A 19,943-nucleotide genomic window follows, 5' to 3' on the forward strand; every position below is an offset into this window, starting at 1 on the left:
ATAATATTGTGGATAAAGGACTTTTATTGAGCATGCAGAGCACCTTGCCAACCTTGGCACCTGTGACTGTACAAGCTTCGTCAGATTATTACATTTTTTGCAATTCTTTTGTAATTTCTCCCATAACTTTGAGGGCTGGTAAGTCTCATTTCTTGTCCGGTTCTTATAAGAAAAAGGGATTAAATAAGGGAAGTTAAAACCTTAAAAAAAAGGATACAATGACGAGGTACATATGAAATTCATTTGCATTCACAAAATGGATGACGCATGTTATCGTATAATCAAAAAATAGAATAATGTATACAGTATACAGTACCCTTTAAACTAGTATTTTTAACTGCTAAGTGTTAGTGGGTAAGTGGGCTATCACATCAGAATCTATTCCCTTATTCTTCGTTGTCTTTACGAGGCCGTTTTGAAGGCGGCACCAGGTGAGAGGGCAGCTCTCGCGGCAGCCAGTGGCCATCCAGTTTCCCCTGGATGAGGTGGACGGCCAGGGCAAACTCCTCATTGTCCAGCTTGCCGTCGCAGTCCAGGTCAGAAAGCCTCCAAATGTGGGCCAGCACCGAGTTGGGCAGATTGGTGGACGCCATCCACCCTTTCACTACGGTGCCGCTCAGTTTGCCCTCGCTGGGACAGAGGCTGTAGAAGATCTCGTCGTATTTGGGCTTATACTTCTCCACCGACCACTCGTCGAGCTCTTCCTCGCCGGTCTCGTCCTCTCTGGGGACTTCTTTGAAGGGGTCGCTCTTGTAGTACGTCGGCCTGAACGTTCCGAGAAACTTGCCGTCCAAAGTCCCGGGCAGTGAGGCTTTCTGCAGCTCTTGTTGTTGGAGCAAGGGCATTAGCTTTGCAATGTCAGTCGAGAGCAATTTGTCCAGGGAGGCCATCAAGCTCGGCTTGAGGGTTTTGAACTTTGAAAAGTCATGGCCTAAAAGACGTTCCTGGACAAAAAGACAAAAATTACAATTTTGCCTTGGAATTTTTGGTAACGGCATCAAAGGCCTGTTAAAGATCCCCGATTTCTAATAAATGACAATGACGACTGTTTTAGAAACAGTCATGCACTGTTTTTAGGCGTGCACATGTGCACAGCGGCACGGTGGGTACACCGCAAGAAGGTGGCGGTCTACCTGCATCTTGGTGCAGTTGGGGAAGTCGCCGGCTGGGACGCGATGTTGCTGCTGGATCTTGGTGAAGATCACCGGCAGCTGGTAGATCAGGTTGTGCTTCTTCGATTCTTTGCAAAAGATGGTCGGCATCTCCTGCTTCAGGTAGCTGATAATGTGTGCGTGAGCCTGGAAAGAGGGAAGTTGCGAACATGATGGTAAGATGAACTAAACTGGCCTGGATCAGGGCCCGTGACATTTATTCAATGGAATCAATATTCTATCGGGTTCTTGGTCTCAAGGCTTTAGATTCCATATTCAAACCATAATCATATGGAAGGGCTTTCTGGGTCATTTAAAAACAATCCCTTACCCGGACCAAGCGGGCCCTCTTCACCAGGTCGTTCAGCTTCCGCACGGCGGCGTTGCGAGGCAGGTTCCTGATGTCGGCCAGGAGGTCCTCCTCCTCCAGCTCTATCAGCTGGTAATGGTCGCATATCCTCCGCGGCTCCGACCAGAAGGACCCCACGTACACCCTCAGGATCTCCGGGGTCAGGAACACCTTCCCCAACGACCACATGAGGGCGCCGTACACTCGCATCAGCTGCTGGGAGTCCACCCTGTCGGCCTTGTTGAGGACCACGTGCAGCTTGTCCTCGTAGCCGCGCAGAGCCCCGAAGGCTCGGGTGAGCTCGTCGGAGAACTCCAGCTTGTGGGCGTCGAACAGCAGGATGATCCGGTCCACGCGCTCGGCGAACCAGCCCAGCACCGCCGGGAAGTCGTAGCCTGGGGGTGGGGGTGGGAAGCGGGGTGGGGGAGAGAAGGGCTTTTATGTCAGCGCGAGATGTAATGTGGCGTGCTGCTTCCAAGCGGGGAGAACGCTTTCCAGTGGCCTCCGTCAGTTGCAAGGCATCTGGGTTACACCCTCAGAATAATAAGTCCATAAAATACAGTGGAGGCTCCCAGGCTACTTATCTCAGGTCCAGCAAACTGTCGTCCTATTTCATCTCACTGGGCTTCTGAATGGAAAAAGGGCCGGGATACTCTAAATGTTTACCACATGGTCTTAAGTGTCATCTCTCATCATCCTCTCCTCATTTTCTTATCTTATTGTTTTGGATCCTAATCCATCTGATCGGAGTAATCTCATCTGAACTAATTATGCTAATCATATCTTATTTTTTGCCAAACGTGTCTGCATAAAGCTGCGAAACCTGGCATAATGTAACAACACGCTGTCTAGCTTAAAAAAAAAAACGAAAAAAAAAACCAACAAAGTTCGCTGGACTTTTTCTAATATCCAAAAGTAGAACAAAGACAGGAAGATGAAAAGTTGAATTGCATCTCACCGCGACTCAGTTTCCTCTTAGCAGCGGTGAGGATGCCCGGTGTGTCGATGATGCTGATGTTCTCCACGACCTGATTGGGCAGCTGAACACACTGGAACCTGAGGGGCAAAGGGGATGGAGATGTACCAACCTCTAAGCTTTGGCAGTTTTACTGTTCTTACCGCAACGGTCCCAAAAGTTTTCTTTGGTGCTTCCCCATGCTAACGCAGATCATGCCGTCACCTGTTTAGAAAGGCGTTCCCGAAGTGGTCGAGGTTGCGAAAGGGCTTCATGGGATCCATCGTCAGAGCGTTTCCGGGGATGATCCCCTCCGCCTCCCCGTGCATGATGGCCGTGAAGCAGTCGGTGGTCGGCTCGGGCCCGACTCTGCTGCCGGGGAAATCCTGCTCGATGAGGTATCTAGAAATGAGAAGCCCCCGTCATCGTCGCAGAATACCACTTGACAACGGGCAAAGAGCGATCGGAAAACCCGGCGATTCCCACCTGATGAACGTCGTCTTCCCCGTGGAGTACTGACCCATCACCAGGATCATGGGTTTGTTGTCGAAGTCGGCGTCCTCGTAGCTCGGGGAGTGGAAGTGATGGAAGGAGTAGTGCTTCTCGATGGGCAGCAGCCTCTTGTAGTACAGGTTCTTCAGCTCCTCCGTCACCACGCTGACGTCCCGCATCCGGGGGTTGTTCCTCAGCCGACGAAGGGACATGGCGGCTGGAGGATTTTTTCGCGCTTTTTCCTCCCTTTTAAAGGACAAGAGCTGAAAAGTTTGATGAGAAGGAGCTGAGCATGGTGTCTGAGCTGCGTATTATCAGGAACTCGCAGCTGTCTGCCGTGTCCCGCTGCTGCTGCTGCCGCACAATTAGAGGGTGGAGAGGGTGTAACCACGACCGGAGAGCTGCAGCTGGACCTAACAAAAAAAACCCCCTACAAAACGCCAAGTGGGACAGGGTGGAGCGGAGCTCAGTTCTGAAATCTTTTTTTTTTTTATTATCGAAGCGGGATAATCTTGGCGAAGCTTATAACATTGATTGATTGCGGGGTTTCTTTTTGGCGAGGGATGTATGTAAACAGCCATCCATTCAGTTGTTTAGTTATTTAAATTAAACATAGTAACAACGATAATATCAACAGTTATAATAATAATTATAATAATAATAATAATCATATTTTTGCTATAAAATAAATAAAATATAGTAGTAATCATTATAATAATAATTATTATTATTATAAACATATAATTATTCAAAAATATATAATGTAAAATTATTAAATTAAAACCTATAAAAAACTTTTTGGTATTAAAATAATATAATAAAAAATAACATATATTTTTTTAACAAAAAAAATATATCAATAATATTACAAATATTAGCATAACAAATTAATAATAATAATTTTTGTGCACCTTTTTCATTCACATCTGCCTCTGAAATACACCACACAGGGTCACAATAGCAGGCTCTACATGTGTGTTCTTACTGGCCTCTTGCAGCCTGTCCCAGGTGGACCCACGGTGCCGGCTGCTCCGAGGAATGCGACTGTGTTCGGGAACATTCCACTGGCTGTGATCCTGAGAAGGGGACCTGTTTGTGTAAGACCGGCTACCGCAGCCCCCGGTGCGAGCGAGGTAAGCACTTCTTCTTTTCTGCTGACTGTACAAGTATCAAGTATTTTTAATCTTTGGTACAATTTTTAGCGAAGGTTTTTTTTTTTTTAACTACCCATTTACCAACTGGGATTTGGAGAATGTCCAAATGTCTCTTTATTTACCCATCAGCAATATACATTTTCGATTCATGCAAACTAATATTGTCTTGTTTTGTTTGATTTATTCAACCTTTAAAGTAAAGTGACGCTATTCCCCATATTTCTGGAAACTGTTTGAACTTCTTCCACACTGTTTGGGAGCTCCCGCGTTATGAACCGTTGTTAGTTTTGCAATACTCGATGTATGTTATATATACTAATATATAAGTGCTGTGATCTCCTACGATTTTTTCTTCAATTCCAACCACTGTGTCTATGGTTAGAACCATAAGGGAGTTTTATGTTTTCTGGATTTGGAATTGAAGTTTGAAAAGAAGCCATTTTTTCACAAGTCAGGCTTCATAAAAAAAAAAAACAATTGGAATCTGTGTGTGTGTGTGCGCGTGTGTGTGTGTGTGTGTGTCCGTGTGTGTGTCCGTGTGTGTGTGTGTAGAGTGTGCGTTGGGCTTGTTTGGCCCCAACTGTGAGCAGCAGTGTAACTGTCCAGGTGGCGGGTCATGTGACCCGGGGACCGGAGCCTGCGGCCCGAAATGTCCCCCAGGACTGTCCGGGGAAAACTGCAAACCGGGTGAGATAAAATCCCACTAAAATACCACCAATGTCCAACACTCCATGTTATGGCGCCCTCTGGTGGAATGCTTTTAAAACACTCTATAGTCACATACAGTCCTGTACATTTCACTGTGTGCAGGCATCATGATGCCGACACACATGTTTACTGCTTAGCCAGGTCATTGATGTGGATCCTTTCATTTGAATCTGTTTTGTCTTTATTTTCCAATTGTGGGGGATGCAGGCATCATAAGAAAAACATTTAAAACAGAGACAATAACTACTTACAGCAGATTATCAAGACATAGAAAGAAATAATGAATACAGATAACTAGAAGAATGGGTGCTAAAGTGGAAAAAAATAAAATGAATGAATATATAAATAATAAAGAGTTGTTCCGCCTGGGCCTTGGATTTCATTTGAAAGTAATCTGGATTGAGAACGGATGTAAATTACTTTGCGTGGGTCAGACCGACTTCAGGGAAATTGTTTTTATGAATTAAAGGTTTTTTGTTATTTTTCATACCTGTTTATTCGTTTTTTTCCCCCCTCCCTTCCCCTCTCCTTTTAAGTTAATATATATATATATTTTTTTGCATACTTTTGACTTTGCTTTTGCACAGAATCGAAGATCATTTTGTGATAGAATCTCATACAATAGTTGTTGGTGCAGCAGGAAGACATGTGCTTTAAACCGAATCCTCCTCAGTGAGGCTTCCTCAGGCTGCTTGCAGAAACGCCCCAGAAGGAGATTGAATATTGTTCAGGATCTTCTGCTAAACTCATAACTTTCTGTCCCTCTGGGATGAACCTGGCCCTCAACCCTCTCTCTGGCTTTTAGTAAACAAAAGAAAAATTGTTTCTTTTTTTTTCCTTAGGTTGTGTCTTAATAATCCATTTAATCCAATAACTACCAAAAGCTGTTGGCAGGAGACGAGAAACTGCCGGCTGTTTTCCATGCCTTTGCCTCAAGATTTGATTATTCCATTCGAGCAGATTCTTTGTTGGGACCTTTGTGCCGTGTTGAATTGTGTGGGTTTTTTTCTGTACAGGGCGTTGATTTTCACATTTTCTTTATTCACTTTTTCCTTTGCGTGTCTGTGTGTGTGTGTGTGTGTGTCAGCCTGCCGAGCCGGACACTTTGGGGAGAACTGTCTCCTGAGCTGTGACTGTGGAGGTTCTTCTTGTCATCCCGTGACCGGACGCTGCGTCTGCACCGGGGACTCGTGCCAGGAGGGTAAGGGTCCTTCTTTGGTTGTTTTGTTTTTTTTGTTGTTGTTTTTTGTTTCCACAATAAATGAATGCGCATTGATGTCAATATTCCTCTCATATCTCGACAAGGCGTCAAATTTTCACGTTTTTCCAACTTTTTAAGACTTTCGCGAGCTCCTCCTCGGAGGTGAGCCAGGTCCGCGTCAATCTTGGTGGGTGTATATAAAAGACCTTCACGATGAAAAGCTGTTCAAAGTGAGGCTTTTCGTCGAACAACGTGGGCGTGGCCAGGCGTCTAATCATCATGGTCATGCCAAATCTCAGATGGCATTTTTGAGGCGCTTCGAATGCTCTGGAAAAAAAATCTGGAAAATTCGCGCGCGCATTCCGAACCGGCTAAAATGGAAAAGCGCTGCAGTGATTGGGCTCGGGCGCGCCAGCGGGGGCGCCACAGCGGCCCCCCGAACGCAGTGCAGGGTTGGGATGAAGCTCCCATCTTTGCTCATTGCTCTCATCTTTCGGAACATCAACTTGTGTTTTCAGATTTTCTCTCTTTTCAACTGGAAGTAAGCCATTTCGGACTGACACTTGTTTGAGGCCTTTCGGATGCACAAAAACTCATGGAAACTTGCGCCCATGTTCAAACTGGTTAACACTTTGATATAACATTTGGGCTTGGGCGTGGGATGTCGGCTCGATAGCGCCTCCTAATCTTTTTACTCTTTGAACGCATTTTTGACGCCCTTGGTAAACTCAAACTCATGAAACTTCTCTCACACATCAGAACCTGTGAAAATTGGGAGAGCATCCAGCCAAAGGGCTGGGCGTGGTCAGCGGGCTCCATAGCTCCCCCTAATGCGTAGCAGTTCTTAGTCGGGGTATAGTTCCTCCGATTCACGCGAAATTTGGCACCCACATTGCTCTTATAATTTCGGACTTGAGTTGGCTTTCTCTAGCACCGCGCAACCGGAAGTCGGACATTTTAGATTTTGTGCGTTTTTCATGTGTTTGGTGAAAACATTCGCAAACTCCTCCCAGGGGGGTTAATCAGGTTCAGCTCAAGCTTGCCCAGCTTATACAAAACACCGTAACGACGAACGGCGAACGGCGCGGACGGGGCCGGGCGTGGAACTTCCGCGTTTGACCATTTTCCGGCGTCATCCTTTCTGCAAACTCCTCCTGGCCGGTTGATCGGAGCCGCCGCAAAGTTTGTCGATCAAATCATTTCCATATTTATTTCACCACGAAACAGGAGGTGGTTTGTAACGCCACTCTACATCCTGAAATCTGCCTCAAACTTCAAATGTTTCATAAGAGTCCCGGTCTGTAGACATTTACGAGCCAAAAACTAGTAATTATCATAGTGCCCCCTACTGGCAGGAAGTGGATTGTAACTCAACTGTATTCAATGTACTCAATACAAACAATAACTCATTACTTGTATGTTAATGCCTTGACATTAACATGCAAGTATTGAGTTATAGTCACAGCGCCCCCTACGGACACTAAGTAGATTATAACTCGACTGTATCTTGTGAAATCTGGCCCAAACTTCACAGGTTTGCTAAGAGTCCCGACCTGAAGACATTACGCTGCAATACTGAGTAATGGAGTGGTGCCTGTTGGCAATAGAAAATGACATGTTTTATACCTTGATGTACTCCTCCTCATAAAGTCTTACTCCTTTGCATAGTATCCGACGGTCGCAAAAGAGCACGGCTGCGTCAGCCGGGATCCCCCCAGCACCCCCGACGTGCAAGAACCGAGGGCCCCGCTCGTAGCTGCTTGCAGCCCTCGTTAAATGTTGAATTCCTACTTAAAATTCCCAATGGTTTCCTGTTTCCACAGACTGCCCCGATGGTTTCTGGGGTTTGAGCTGCAACATGTCTTGTGGTCCGTGTGAAAACGGAGCGCCGTGCGATCGGGCGACGGGCGTCTGCAAGTGCGGGCCGGGCTTCGCCGGAGAACTCTGCCAAGACGGTGAGTTCTCGCTACGGCGTCAGACGAATGACGAGAAGTTTGGCTCTTTTTTGAGACTCGGTTCTTTGCGCTTCACTCAGTAAAAAAAAAGAATTGTTGCCGCGTTGACTCCAGACTCTCGATTCATTTAAAAGATTTGTTCGCTACGAACGAACACAAATGAACACAAGAGATATTAGCATTCACACTTTTTATACTATTACTTTTTACGTATAGTTTTATGTATTTCCTCATTCCTTCCTACAACTCCTTTTTGTTTCCTGGCCTGACACACAGAGTGTAAACACAGAGTTATTTTCTGTATTTATGCAAACTTTTGTCAGAATTGTTGATACAGAGGTATTTCATTTATTGTTTTTTTGTTTTTTTTAGTATATTGCCAGCTGTTTCTTTTTCTTTGTTAATTTTGATGTTTATCCATCTATCTATCTATCCATCTATCTATCGGTCTATCTGTCTGTCTGTCTGTCTGTCTGTCTATCTTTTCTACAGAGTGCCTCTCAGGTTTCTTTGGTCCAGGATGTCTAACCCCGTGTTCGTGCCCCTCCAATGCCACCTGTGACGCTCACAGCGGAGCCTGCTCCTGCCCTCCTGGGAAAAAAGGACACGACTGTACAATTTGTAAGAACTAGCGTTCCTCTTTTTTTTTTACATTATTTTAGTTTCCAGTTCAAGTTTGAAGGCGGTGCAATTATACATACAGTCATTGTCGTAATCGCTCTTTTCTTTTTTTTTTCAACACAGCATGTGAGGCCGATCACTGGGGCCGAGGCTGCGCTAGTCGATGCCAGTGTCACGACGGCGCCGTGGGCTGTGACCCGGCGTCCGGTCGGTGTGTGTGCGAGGCCGGCTTCACTGGAGACGACTGTGAAGAGAGTAAGAAACTCTCTACTTCTACCAGGAAAACCGTTTCATGCACTTCAGTATCATATCATATCATCATAATCATCCTCTGGTGCTTTGGTGCTCAGACCGTTGTAGAGTTGTGAATATTGCCATCTAGGGGTGATGGTCAGTTACTACATCTTTCCGTCTCACAAACCTGATTATCTGTTGTTATCTGATTATTCAGCTCCTTTTATTTATATATAATTGATACCAATTCTGCGTTCTTATTTATTTATTTATCTATTTATTTATTTATTCACTCATTTATTTATTTATTTATTTATTTTTTGATGACTGATTGATTGATGTGCTTCAGTGGTGTATAATGTATTATTTCCAGTAAAATGTATTTTCTGGAATACCAGTTCTAGTTCACAATCTAACCCTCACGTCTCATGTGTCCACTCTCAGAGTGTGCGGAAGGTAGTTTCGGGCCGGGCTGCGCCCATCGGTGTCGCTGTGAGAACGGGGCCGCGTGTGACCACGCCAGCGGAGCCTGCACCTGCTCTGCTGGATGGACCGGAACCTTATGTGACAAAAGTACGATTAGAAAAAGGCAGTAGAAGTACGATTAGAAAAAATGCAGTAGAAGGCAGTCAGCGGAAATTGGTTTTCAAACCCATCTAACATGGCAGAATATGTATTACTAAATGATCCATTGATGATCGGGCTCAGCACCTTGGCATGACTAAAAATATGAAAGAACAGAAAAATTCATTTTGCACAAATCTATTGGTTCTGCAGATGTTCTGGAAGATGTTTTCAAGGCTCTGTTCATTTTCTCAAAGTCCCCAAAAATGTTTTATTACCTCTCTGAATTCCCTCATCCTATTTTATATTTCCCCCGGATGTTCAATAGTCCCTGCATGCAGATCAAAATGTTCAATTATGATTTGACCAAAAATGCCATTCAGTGACATTTTATCATATCATCACCTGTGGATTACGGTTTTACCTTCAATGTCACGATTCACTGGTAATAGATAGGAGTATGTCCTTGCATGCGTTTGAACCAAATTCCTTTTATTTTTATTTTTTCTCCCTCTGGCCTTGATTTGTCATTTCGCCTCCCATTTAAATAGTTTGTACTCTAGAGGGCGCTGCAGGACACTCTTCTGATTTACACTCCCAATGTTGCGCAGAATAGGTTACAGCTAAGCCATGTTGTAGTTGCAATGGCCCATTAGAGAGTCAATGCTCAAAGTGCTGTGGGTTTAGGCTGACTACAGCTAAACCTTTTGTGTTTTTATAAGCTCCATGTGCAAGGACAGTTCCTCTCAGGGTAATGCCTTTCGCACGGTCACCAGTCACCGTGATAGGTTTCCTAAAGACAAACCAACAGTCACAATGTCTTTACAATGTAACGTGTTTGATCTTGACTCTAGTCCCTTGACTAGAAGTGGCCTAATGTTATTACAAGGTGAAAGATTTACTGTAACTGTACCACCAGCCGCAGAAATTGAAACCACCTTCGCTGCACGCGGGGTGACCGTAAATCACGGCCACGTCTGGACTGGAGCGGCCCGGCATATCCCTAGTCATAACACCGTAATGGCCCGAGACGCAGACGTCACTCTGATTGGATGCTGCTCTGGAAACAGGACTATGGGTCTGGCCGGGTTTTGTTTTTTAAGGGCCCTTTTCCCCCCCTGAAAGCGAGGTGTCCAGTTTCCACCCCACGCACCCCACCAAGTCTTCTGCTGGGCCTCTCGCCCGAGGAAGAGGCCCACGAGGCCCGCTCAGGAGCACCAGGGCTCCTCTGCACCATCCGACTCCCGCACGGGGATTTCAAAAACATTTTCTAATTCCCTTTCTAATTCTGTTTTCCTTTCTGATCAGATCAGCGTCGTGGAAGCATCGTGCCGCATCGGCTATTCCGCGGCCGTAAAGAAAAACTAAAAAAAAAACCAAAAACCTTTTAATAATGTCACTGGCGGAATTAAGAACTTGTGTGTGCTACGGAGAAAGCCTGTAATTATGGCAACATGCATTGTTTCACTTAAAACTCTGGTGGCGCTGACGTTGAAGATAAAAGTTTTTGAGTCGAGTTTCGCGGGAATAAAACGAGCTAATCCGCCGCAATTGGCCTTTTAACATTGCAACTTTCAATTATGTCTATCACATGCTCTCTTTGTGTTCCTCCGCTTTGATGTTCGCATTTAATAGTCAGGTCGTTCAGAGATAGAACAGTTAAAAAAAATTGCCCTATTTCCACCAAACGCGCTCATTATTTATTTATGTATTTATTTATTTATTTTCGGAGGAAACGAGATTGCTTTGTTAGCCCGACCTCGCTAATTGCACCGGCGTTGACGTGCACCGTCCCGGCTGCTCAGCGTCCTCTCTGTGTCCTCCCCTAGTTGCGGTGGTCTGCGCTGCTCTGTGTGGTCCCAGAACCTGCTTTATGGGCTGACAGCCGTGGCTCTTTCACAACCAGGGATCTGGAAGTAATCCTCCTGTCTTAAAGAGCTCATTTGAGCCAGAGGTGGAGCCTCTCTGCGATGGCACAGTGTGTGCGGCGGCGCTGGTGGTGGTGGTGGTGGTGGTGGTGGTGGGTCGGCTCCTCTCTACCTACCTGTAAACACAGACTCGGGGAGAGAAACTTAAAACACCGGCAGACCCTCATGAGAAAACACGAGATGACTGAGTGCTGCTCTGGGGCTGAAATGCAACCTGGTTGCCCCCTGCCGCTATAAGCAAGTCATAAAGATTGTTCTCCTGAAATGCGACTGTAGCCTTTGTGTACTTTGTTAATATCCAGAAAATATTAGATCAGTCGGGAACATTGCCTCTTGCCATCCAAGAACCGCACAAGCTGGAGCTCCCCTTTTCTTCGATATTGATTCAGTCCTGAAATCATTACGTTCTGCTATTTCGTGTCATCATCTGTTTCCCGACGATCATTTCGAGGCCATATTAGACCAACCTGGAACGATGAGATCGCCTCCGCGGTGTCAGTAAAAGGCATCGTGATAATAAACAATGGACAATAAACCGGTTTCCTTTTTGCCACAACGCCACCGCAGATCTACAGTGCAGCTGCTTTACGATGACAGCATCCTCAGCGAGCGAGCTTTCATAAAATTGTAGCGTAACCACTACAGAGGGTGAGCGGCGGCGTCACGCTGTCAGTGTGGGAACGCAGCAGTGGCCCCGGCCAAAATGTGCTGAGCAGAGAGGACGCTTCTCCCTTTAGGAGGCCCGAGTCCCAACGCCGTAGGGGCGGACAGTGTCGCCGCGGGGGGTTTGCCGGAGAAACGAGGGTATTACACAATGTCCAAGCAAGGATGAAAACTGTTTGTAAAATGTGCGGCCTCCCTTGAAAACGTTGAAGTACTAAATGAGAAGAACTGTTGGCCGCGGAGACTGGAGGGAACAGCAGGTATAGAGAGAGTCTGCAAAGTGGCCAAGTCGCTAATCAGCTCCAGATTTGCTTGCATGTTATAAGAGCTACAGGCAGAGGAAGGACCTCTTGCATGAAGAAATGTCAACTATCTGTCAATCAATCAAGGGAGCGCGGCAACTCCGAGGGCGGCGTTTCTGTGAAGGCCGGCCCGAAGGGAGGGTGCCTGTTTTGTAAAATATAACCATTATGCACGTGTAAAAAGGCTGTGATCCTTAAAATTGTTGACAAATTGAGCGATTGCAGACGGCGGCGGGTAAACAAGAGTCACTCTTTCCTGCGCTGGTGAAGTCATGCCTGCGGACAATATTTACATCGCGATGGTGGAAAGCTTCATTCATTGAGCCGGTTTATTGTTTAGTTCTTACGCATGGCGGGTTCTGTGTTTATCAAACTCAACTCGGTGTCTATTGACTCTCCCCACACTTAAACAATCCGTCTGGGCCCCTACCTTGAGAATGGGAACCAGACCCTTCGCGCTGGTATCTCCGTGGACGAGCGCGCTAACCTGGCTCTGCTTTGCTTCGTGTTGCTCGGGCCTGTGGTCCCAGCAGGTGCTCCAATTACCAGCTCTCCATGCGGACCCCAGCGGTCCTGGAGCCTCCGACCACTTTGATGTGGCCCAGATCCACCGCACATGTGGGACGTGAGCTCACTTAACGAAGGCAAACGAACAGGCGCGCCGCCGTCCCCTGCAATTTGATATTGGCATTTTCAGTAGGTGGTAAGATAGGAGCGAGGGAACGCAAGAAAAAAGGTTTAAGGAGGAAGGGATGGATGGATGGTGGTAGGGGTGGCGGTTGAAAAAAAAGAGAGAGAAAGGAAAAAAGAAAGTTGGCATCCGACTCTTTTCCTCTCCTCTTTTGTGAAGCCGCCAGTTCTAACCAGTGGGATGTTTTATCCCGGCCCACAGTGTGCCCGGACGGCTTTTACGGTCTTGACTGTGGCCAGATGTGCGAGTGCAGGAACAGTGCCCGTTGCCACCACATCACAGGAGCCTGCCTCTGCACCGCCGGCTGGGCAGGACCACACTGCATTCTGGGTAATGGAAGCCACATCATTAAAACGGGGTGTGAGGGAGGCCTTCGCTGCAGAGCCATCACGACATGCTCTCCTTAGGCACAACTGCATTGCGTTTGTGAGCAATTATCTTCATAATGAGGCATTTCCAACGACTGTCTTCAGCGATGGGAAAGGTTGGAGGGAAGAGGAGGGGGCAGCCAAAAACAGCCTCCGGCGTCGCAGCGAGACGTTCATCTCAGAATACACCTACGTGAACATCCAGAGAAGGACGCCGGCGGTTCTGGGCCTTTCCGATCAGCGCTCCCATGCTTCGGGGCTTTTGCAGCACGTCATGCCGTCGTTTTAATGAACCCAATGAAACGCCCTCTAAAGTTCCGAGCCTGTCATTCTGAGCTCTCATTCGAGGCTTCCCTCCTGCCGCAGCCTATCTTGTGGTCCTGATTACCAGAGCCAGAGTCAGCTTGAAGCCACTAGAATGACTTAACGACGTCTCTCTGTCATTAGCCGGTTTCCCTCTTGCTCCCTCTCGCACTCAGATGCCATCCCCATCGGTCATTAGAGAGGAGTTCACAACGTGTGTCTCCCCAAAGCAGAGTGCCTCAAGATGTTCATGTAGACGCTTCATTCCCCCCTTTTGGAGATATTCCTAGTTCCGTACCCTCCACGTACAATTATGCAGTTATGCTACAGTACATTTAATGTCTGTGCATGTTTGCGACGCAAACTTATCTTCGCATTTGTCCATTTTTCCCGTGATGTGGTTGGCGCGCCCGAGCAGAGTGCCCGCAGGGTCTATTTGGGGAGGAGTGCAGTCGGACCTGTCTGTGTCAGAACGGAGGCTGGTGCGACCCCGTCAGTGGGCAGTGCGGCTGCGAGGCCGGCCGGACGGGGGACACCTGCCAAACGCGCGAGTGGATTGTCAGTCCCAGACAAATAGCCCAACGTAGCGCTCCGTCCGAAGAGACCGAGTGGAACCGTGGGTTTTGGATCAGAGTTGTCCGACGGTCTAATTGTTTTAATCAAAGGAAATTGCTAACAATATTTCTCGGCCGCAATTTAGACATTGTGACCGTCTTATTACAGTGAAATGCTCCATTCTGATTGGTCAATTGCGGCAATCGGTGGTCTATTATTTCTGAATAATGACGCTGTCTCTTAATAATGACCATGGCCACGGGCAACCACTTTTTCCTGCGGGACGATGGTGCCTGCTTGCCGGTGAATATCGTAAAATAACCCCCATTAGAAAGAAACGAGACATAAGAGGTTGCTACCACAGCAGATCTTTGATACGGTATTTACGATACTTCCCGTCCGGTGGAGTATTAAGCCCCAACCTTCCCTCAAGTACTATACTTTTGTTCTCCATTGATCGGCGACAATTGATCACGCTGCACAAATGCCTCCCTCTCTGCGTAGATGTACAGTATATCTACAGTGCAAGGGAGCTCAGTTTGGCCTTGGAATATCATGTTTTTTGCAATCCAAGAAGCTGCAATAAAAAAGGACAGGTGCTTTGAGGCATGAGTGAAATAAATGCAATTTTAGATTTGATTCTGGATTTAGATTGTCTTGATCTTATTTCATATCTGTCTCTATGCATTTTCTTCCAATCCGTACTCTCTCCTTTTGTTCAGCCTGTCCGGCTGGACGCTATGGAGAGAACTGTTCTCGGATGTGTTTGTGCCAAAACGGAGGCTCCTGCGATCAGGCGGCAGGCCGGTGCCTCTGCCCCAGTGGTTGGACCGGAGCCGCTTGTGAACTGGGTGAGGACTATCATTTCCTAAATTATTATTTTTTGTTGTCCCACAAATATTCGGATGACCATCTCTCCGTTATAGACTTTCCTAAGCCGCCTGCGGGCGCGTTAACTTGATATAGTTTGCATGACAACTTTTTGAGCATTCAGCAAATTGCAGAGTGGAGCCCGTTTCTCCATTGCGATGCCCTTTGCAAAATATGTAAACACGCCTCAATAGGTAATAAAAATATGCCCAAAATTAAAAAGTCAGTCTGAATAGTTGGGAGGCTTGGGCAATCGGGGGAAAACCCAGCTTTTAATATTCTTTACAATCGACCGCACTGTATCCACTTCTCTCTTTCTCTCTTTTTCCCACTCTCTTTTTTTGAAGCGATCCCGTAATTCAGTGTTTCCCCCTTGAAATGTCTATTAGTGGACCGGGCTGGTGCAGGAATGTTGTTGAGGGAAAGGAGGGGGGTTGCCTGGTTTTACTCAGTTTATTCAACATACTTAGTTTACCGCTATACTCCCCACAGTTTCACTGCGGTGAGCACGCTCTCCTAAAGAGCAACCCGGTATTTAAAATATGAAAATACTTGTGATTGCCATCACGTGATGAGTGACCTTTCGCCTCCTTGGGCGTAAGCGATCTTCGGAGAAAACAAATGATGAATTTGAAACGTTGCGTGTTCTCGTCACTGTGTTGTAATCCATCCACGGCACAAGATGGAAAAACGCAGACGCCGAATTTCAGAGTTCAATTCCAAGCCCCGTTATAAATATGTATGGTAATCCATGAGGTCATCTGTGTTGGGTGGATTACATTCTCTGTCCCAAAATTCCGTCTCAAACTATTATTATTATTATTTTTTTAACATCCTGGTTTGGCCCCATCTTCACTCCAAGATGGTGGACCCCGCCACCAACAATGTAAACAACATATAGAGGAGCACATGCATTCAAAAATCCGGAGGTAGACATAACTTGTGGAAGGGCTTCGACTTCTGGAGTTTATTATTGTCAGACGTGTCCTCGATCATGTTTTCCAGGGTTCATCCTCAGTGGTGGTTTGTTATTTTGGTTTTCATTCCCAGAATGTGGGAAAAGTGGTTTGACTTTTAAACTGTTTACGTTTATTTTGACGGTCACAGATGCACACTCACATCTAGTTTATTTCGACTCCCCGACAGTTTGTTTATTTGTTTTTTTCCAAGGAGCAGAATTCGCTTTGTGAGGAGTTCTTTTTTCCCCCCGTCTCTCCTAGAGTGTGAGGAGGGACGCTACGGAGCGGGATGCCACCAGGCCTGCCGCTGTGCCAACGAAGGCCGATGCGACAGACGGACGGGAAGGTGCTCCTGCCCCCCGGGATGGACCGGAGAGAACTGCCAGACAGGTGACCTCGCCAAATTTGGCATCGGTGTGAACATAATATTGACACGATTAGAATCCGTACGTTAATATTTTCACTTGTTTCACCATTTTTTTGTAAATCAGTGCACCAGGATAACAAATAACTAAATGGAAATCTGTTGACAATGGGGCAACCAGACAGCGTGAGACGGTTGCCAGTGTTCCAAACCTGGTTGACCAGAGCAACTGGACAACCGTTCTTGACGGCCCCTATGCTGCTTAAAGTACATCCTTCATGCGTCCTTGCATCCTTCTAATAATATAACGATTTACAAATAAATGCGGATACTCAATACAAAAACCTTTACATGTAAAGATGGCCAAATTTGGGTTTAGCTAATACATTTGTTTATTCATTATTATTTTTGATCATTTTTCTTCATTTTATTATTATTAGGGCTCCAACCTGCAGGTCCAGGCCTAATTCTTGGAACTTTGAAGCCTAAAACTATCTGGAACACCTACTTCGGCATAACACACGAACGCGGTCACGTCTTGTTTGAACCACATGGTCACAAAGACCTCGTGCTTGAAGTTTCATCCAAATCGATCCACATACGCAGGAGATATTAGCGAAAAAATAACCAAATTTGACGCAAAACATCCAGTTGGTCTTGGTTAACTGACACGTCACACGTCTACTTCTCAAATGAACGAGATGAGATTTACAGTGTGACGCTTTATGATGTCATCGTATTATTTACTATAAATGTACAGATTCCAATTTAGAATGTCCAGTTGGACCGTGTCCAGTGTGCGGCGTGGACTCGGTCACTCTGTGTTTAGACGTTGCCAAACTATCAGTTTACGTGTACATTTATACAGCTTCTTAACTGGTAGATGTCACTAGATCTGTTGATATTTTAAATCCGTGGTCCACATTACTTTGCCTGATTAAAGAAAAAAATTATAAAAAAGAATCATTGAAATGTCTCCAGCGGGTCCCTCAAACACTGAAACGTGCGACTCAGTGATGTGTTCAAGATCCAGCCAGGCGTTGGAATAGAATAGAAGATAATAGAAATAGAAGATGGAAATAGAAACCAAAATAGAAGGCGTGCAATGGTAATTACCCACAGAAATATCACAACGTTCTCATATTTCATGGAAACAGAACTTACTGAAAATGACACTCCGAATGTATTTCAATGTAACAAGGTAAGTCATAACAATGACAAGATATCGTTTAAAATATATATATATTTTTTGTCATAAACGTCATGTTTAAACATTTTCCTTTAACTAAATTTAACAAACTGTAATGAAAAGGCAGAGAGTGTTTGTGATCTTGACAAATTACTCCATAATAATTCAAATTGCAAATTATTGTTTAAGTTACATAAATGTTCACTGCATTACAATATAGACAAGTAATGTATTAAACTGAATTGTACAACTGTACATAAAACAAAGTGTATTGCTGCCTGCAGCTATATTTATCATTATTATTTGTATCTTCGTTGTGTTAATGTGGGTCCTGATGTGGGGTGAGAAATGCGTTAAACTTCTCGTTTATTGTATTTTTTTTCCTCGCTGTTCGCAGAATCTATTAATCGATTTTTATAAGTTTGATATGTATATGCAATTCCCCAGCTACTAAACTCTCAGTGTAATTTAGAAAAAAAATCGTATTCTTTGACGGAAACAAAATGATTATAATATTTGTGTGTGTGAACATGACTTCCAGCCTGCCCGCCAGGGACCTATGGGGCGTCCTGCGCCCAGCGCTGCCGCTGCCATTCCGGGGAGTCGTGTCACCACCAGACTGGGAGCTGTGGCTGCCCCGCCGGATTCACTGGGAATGGATGCGAGAAAAGTAAGAGTCAAAATAAAATGGAGAAGAGAGCTAGATCTCTGCAAAATTAATGTGTCATACACAAGAATTGGCACGAGTGGACGTGCTTTTGTTGCAAAGTTTGGCTGCATCACTTTCTTAAGACAATTTAAGTGCTATTCTTGATTAAAGTCGTGTTCCGTAATCTCAAATGACTATATTTGTTACTTTATTTAGCTGTCATATTTTTTAAGAAACAGCCATTGAATGTGTTATGTTTGTGCTATTCTATATGCTGCTTCCATTGTTGGTGGCGGGGTCCGCCACTAAAAAAAACGGCACCCAAAGATTAAAGAATATCCCACGACCCCTCGTGAGTAAGGAAAAAATAAAAGAAGCAATAAACCAGTAGAAGTGGTACTTTTGAGAAAAGAAAATGAAAAGAAAGTCGGAGTATCGGATGGGTTTCTCGGACTTGTTGTGTAATCCATCCAGCACGGAAGATGTTCTGGATTTCCACCCTATTTGTGTATCTTTGATGCTTGAAAACAAACTCTGAAATCCTTTGCTGAGCGTCCCATAATGGATTGCCAACTCCAGCCTGGTACCGGTGGGCATATCGTCACTGAGATTCACGCAGAAGAGTCGCTAATATCCGTCCAAACCGTGACATTAACTCTCTCTTCAACCCCGGCAGCGGTTTTTAGTGGTGACATTTTCTAATTCATTTACTCCGTCGTGCCTCGTATGCTCACCACTTCTCAAGCGCCCGCCCCTCCTCCTCCGCCTCCTCATAACAAACTCCCCAGACGTCTGATAAATGTTACACACCAGTTGCCAAGTAAAACAGAAGGCATTGTTTTTGTCTCCTCGGTGGCGGATAAGGGCTTTTGGAAGGCAGACACGCATAATGACAGCGGCAGTAATTGCCTCTTTAGTCTGGAGTTTCTTTCTTATCTGTCCCCCGCGCTGCCTAACGCTGCCGGCCCGAGCGGCTAAGTGCTGCGGTCTCACCAGAAAATATTTTTGGGTCACAGATTTATCTCGCTCGCTGTGACTGGTCGTTCGTCTGTGGACCCCCATTCATTACTGTGATGATGATATGAGTATGTGACTGTGGATGGGGAATGTGTGTCAAACTGCGTGTGTGAGTGTTTTTATGGGCACCGGGGAAAGTCCTGGACACTAAACTTGTGGTAACCAGTCGATACTGAACGTTCCCATCTGGCCGGCGAATAATTTCAAGATGGCTGAAGGCAAATGACATTAAACACATGCTTATTAAAGGATAAAAGGATATTAAATCAACACTGCAATCCAAATATAAACAAAAGCGTGGCCCTGGAGAAAGATTTACCATGGTATCGGGTGTCGCATTTCATTTTTCAATGCAATGAACACAATTTTAATAACAGCCTTGGTATCATAATTTCTTTGACCAGTATTGGACTACGTTGATAAACGGACCTGTAATGATAAACTTTTGGCTCAGAATGTCTCTTTGTTGAGTCCTTTTAAAAAAAAAAAATTTGAATATCCCAGTGCTGCCTGTTTGTTCCAGCCTGTCCAGATGGCGTGTATGGCCAGGACTGCGGCCAGCTCTGCCGGTGTTCCGGAGCCCATGAGCAATGTCACCCCGTCTCTGGAAAGTGTACCTGTCTGCCTGGATACCACGGACCACGTTGTGAGCTACGTGAGTGCTGCTGGATTGTCGTGCTGCTACTGTTAGGCTCTCATTT

At 45.6% G+C, this 19,943-nt stretch overlaps 2 protein-coding genes across 2 annotated transcripts in view; one reads left to right on the top strand and one right to left on the bottom strand.

The window, feature by feature from the left end:
• egfem1 (EGF-like and EMI domain containing 1) overlaps positions 1-19,943 on the top strand; it is a gene marked incomplete at both ends in the record, with an annotated part of 72,966 nt that overhangs the window by 36,834 nt on the left and 16,189 nt on the right. Inside the window, 13 exons of the mRNA XM_080007348.1 lie at positions 3,946-4,080; positions 4,654-4,788; positions 5,897-6,010; positions 7,834-7,965; positions 8,458-8,586; positions 8,710-8,841; positions 9,265-9,393; positions 13,170-13,298; positions 14,058-14,255; positions 14,917-15,045; positions 16,285-16,413; positions 18,118-18,246; positions 19,766-19,897. Coding sequence (XP_079863474.1) covers positions 3,946-4,080; positions 4,654-4,788; positions 5,897-6,010; positions 7,834-7,965; positions 8,458-8,586; positions 8,710-8,841; positions 9,265-9,393; positions 13,170-13,298; positions 14,058-14,255; positions 14,917-15,045; positions 16,285-16,413; positions 18,118-18,246; positions 19,766-19,897 — 1,752 coding nt within the window. The remainder of the gene's footprint in view (positions 1-3,945; positions 4,081-4,653; positions 4,789-5,896; positions 6,011-7,833; positions 7,966-8,457; positions 8,587-8,709; positions 8,842-9,264; positions 9,394-13,169; positions 13,299-14,057; positions 14,256-14,916; positions 15,046-16,284; positions 16,414-18,117; positions 18,247-19,765; positions 19,898-19,943) is intronic.
• On the bottom strand, positions 13-3,377 carry LOC307235333 (EH domain-containing protein 2-like). The gene is made up of 6 exons (XM_080007374.1): positions 2,942-3,377; positions 2,681-2,857; positions 2,459-2,556; positions 1,483-1,895; positions 1,134-1,298; positions 13-944 (listed from the first exon to the last, which is right to left on the bottom strand). The coding sequence occupies exons 1-6, from the start codon at positions 3,157-3,159 to the stop codon at positions 387-389; spliced, it is 1,629 nt and encodes a 542-aa protein (XP_079863500.1). The 5' UTR covers positions 3,160-3,377; the 3' UTR covers positions 13-386.

The sequence above is a fragment of the Zeus faber genome, assembly GCF_960531495.2.
Source record: "Zeus faber genome assembly, chromosome: 9".
In the NCBI taxonomy this organism is placed as follows: Eukaryota; Metazoa; Chordata; class Actinopteri; order Zeiformes; family Zeidae; genus Zeus; species Zeus faber.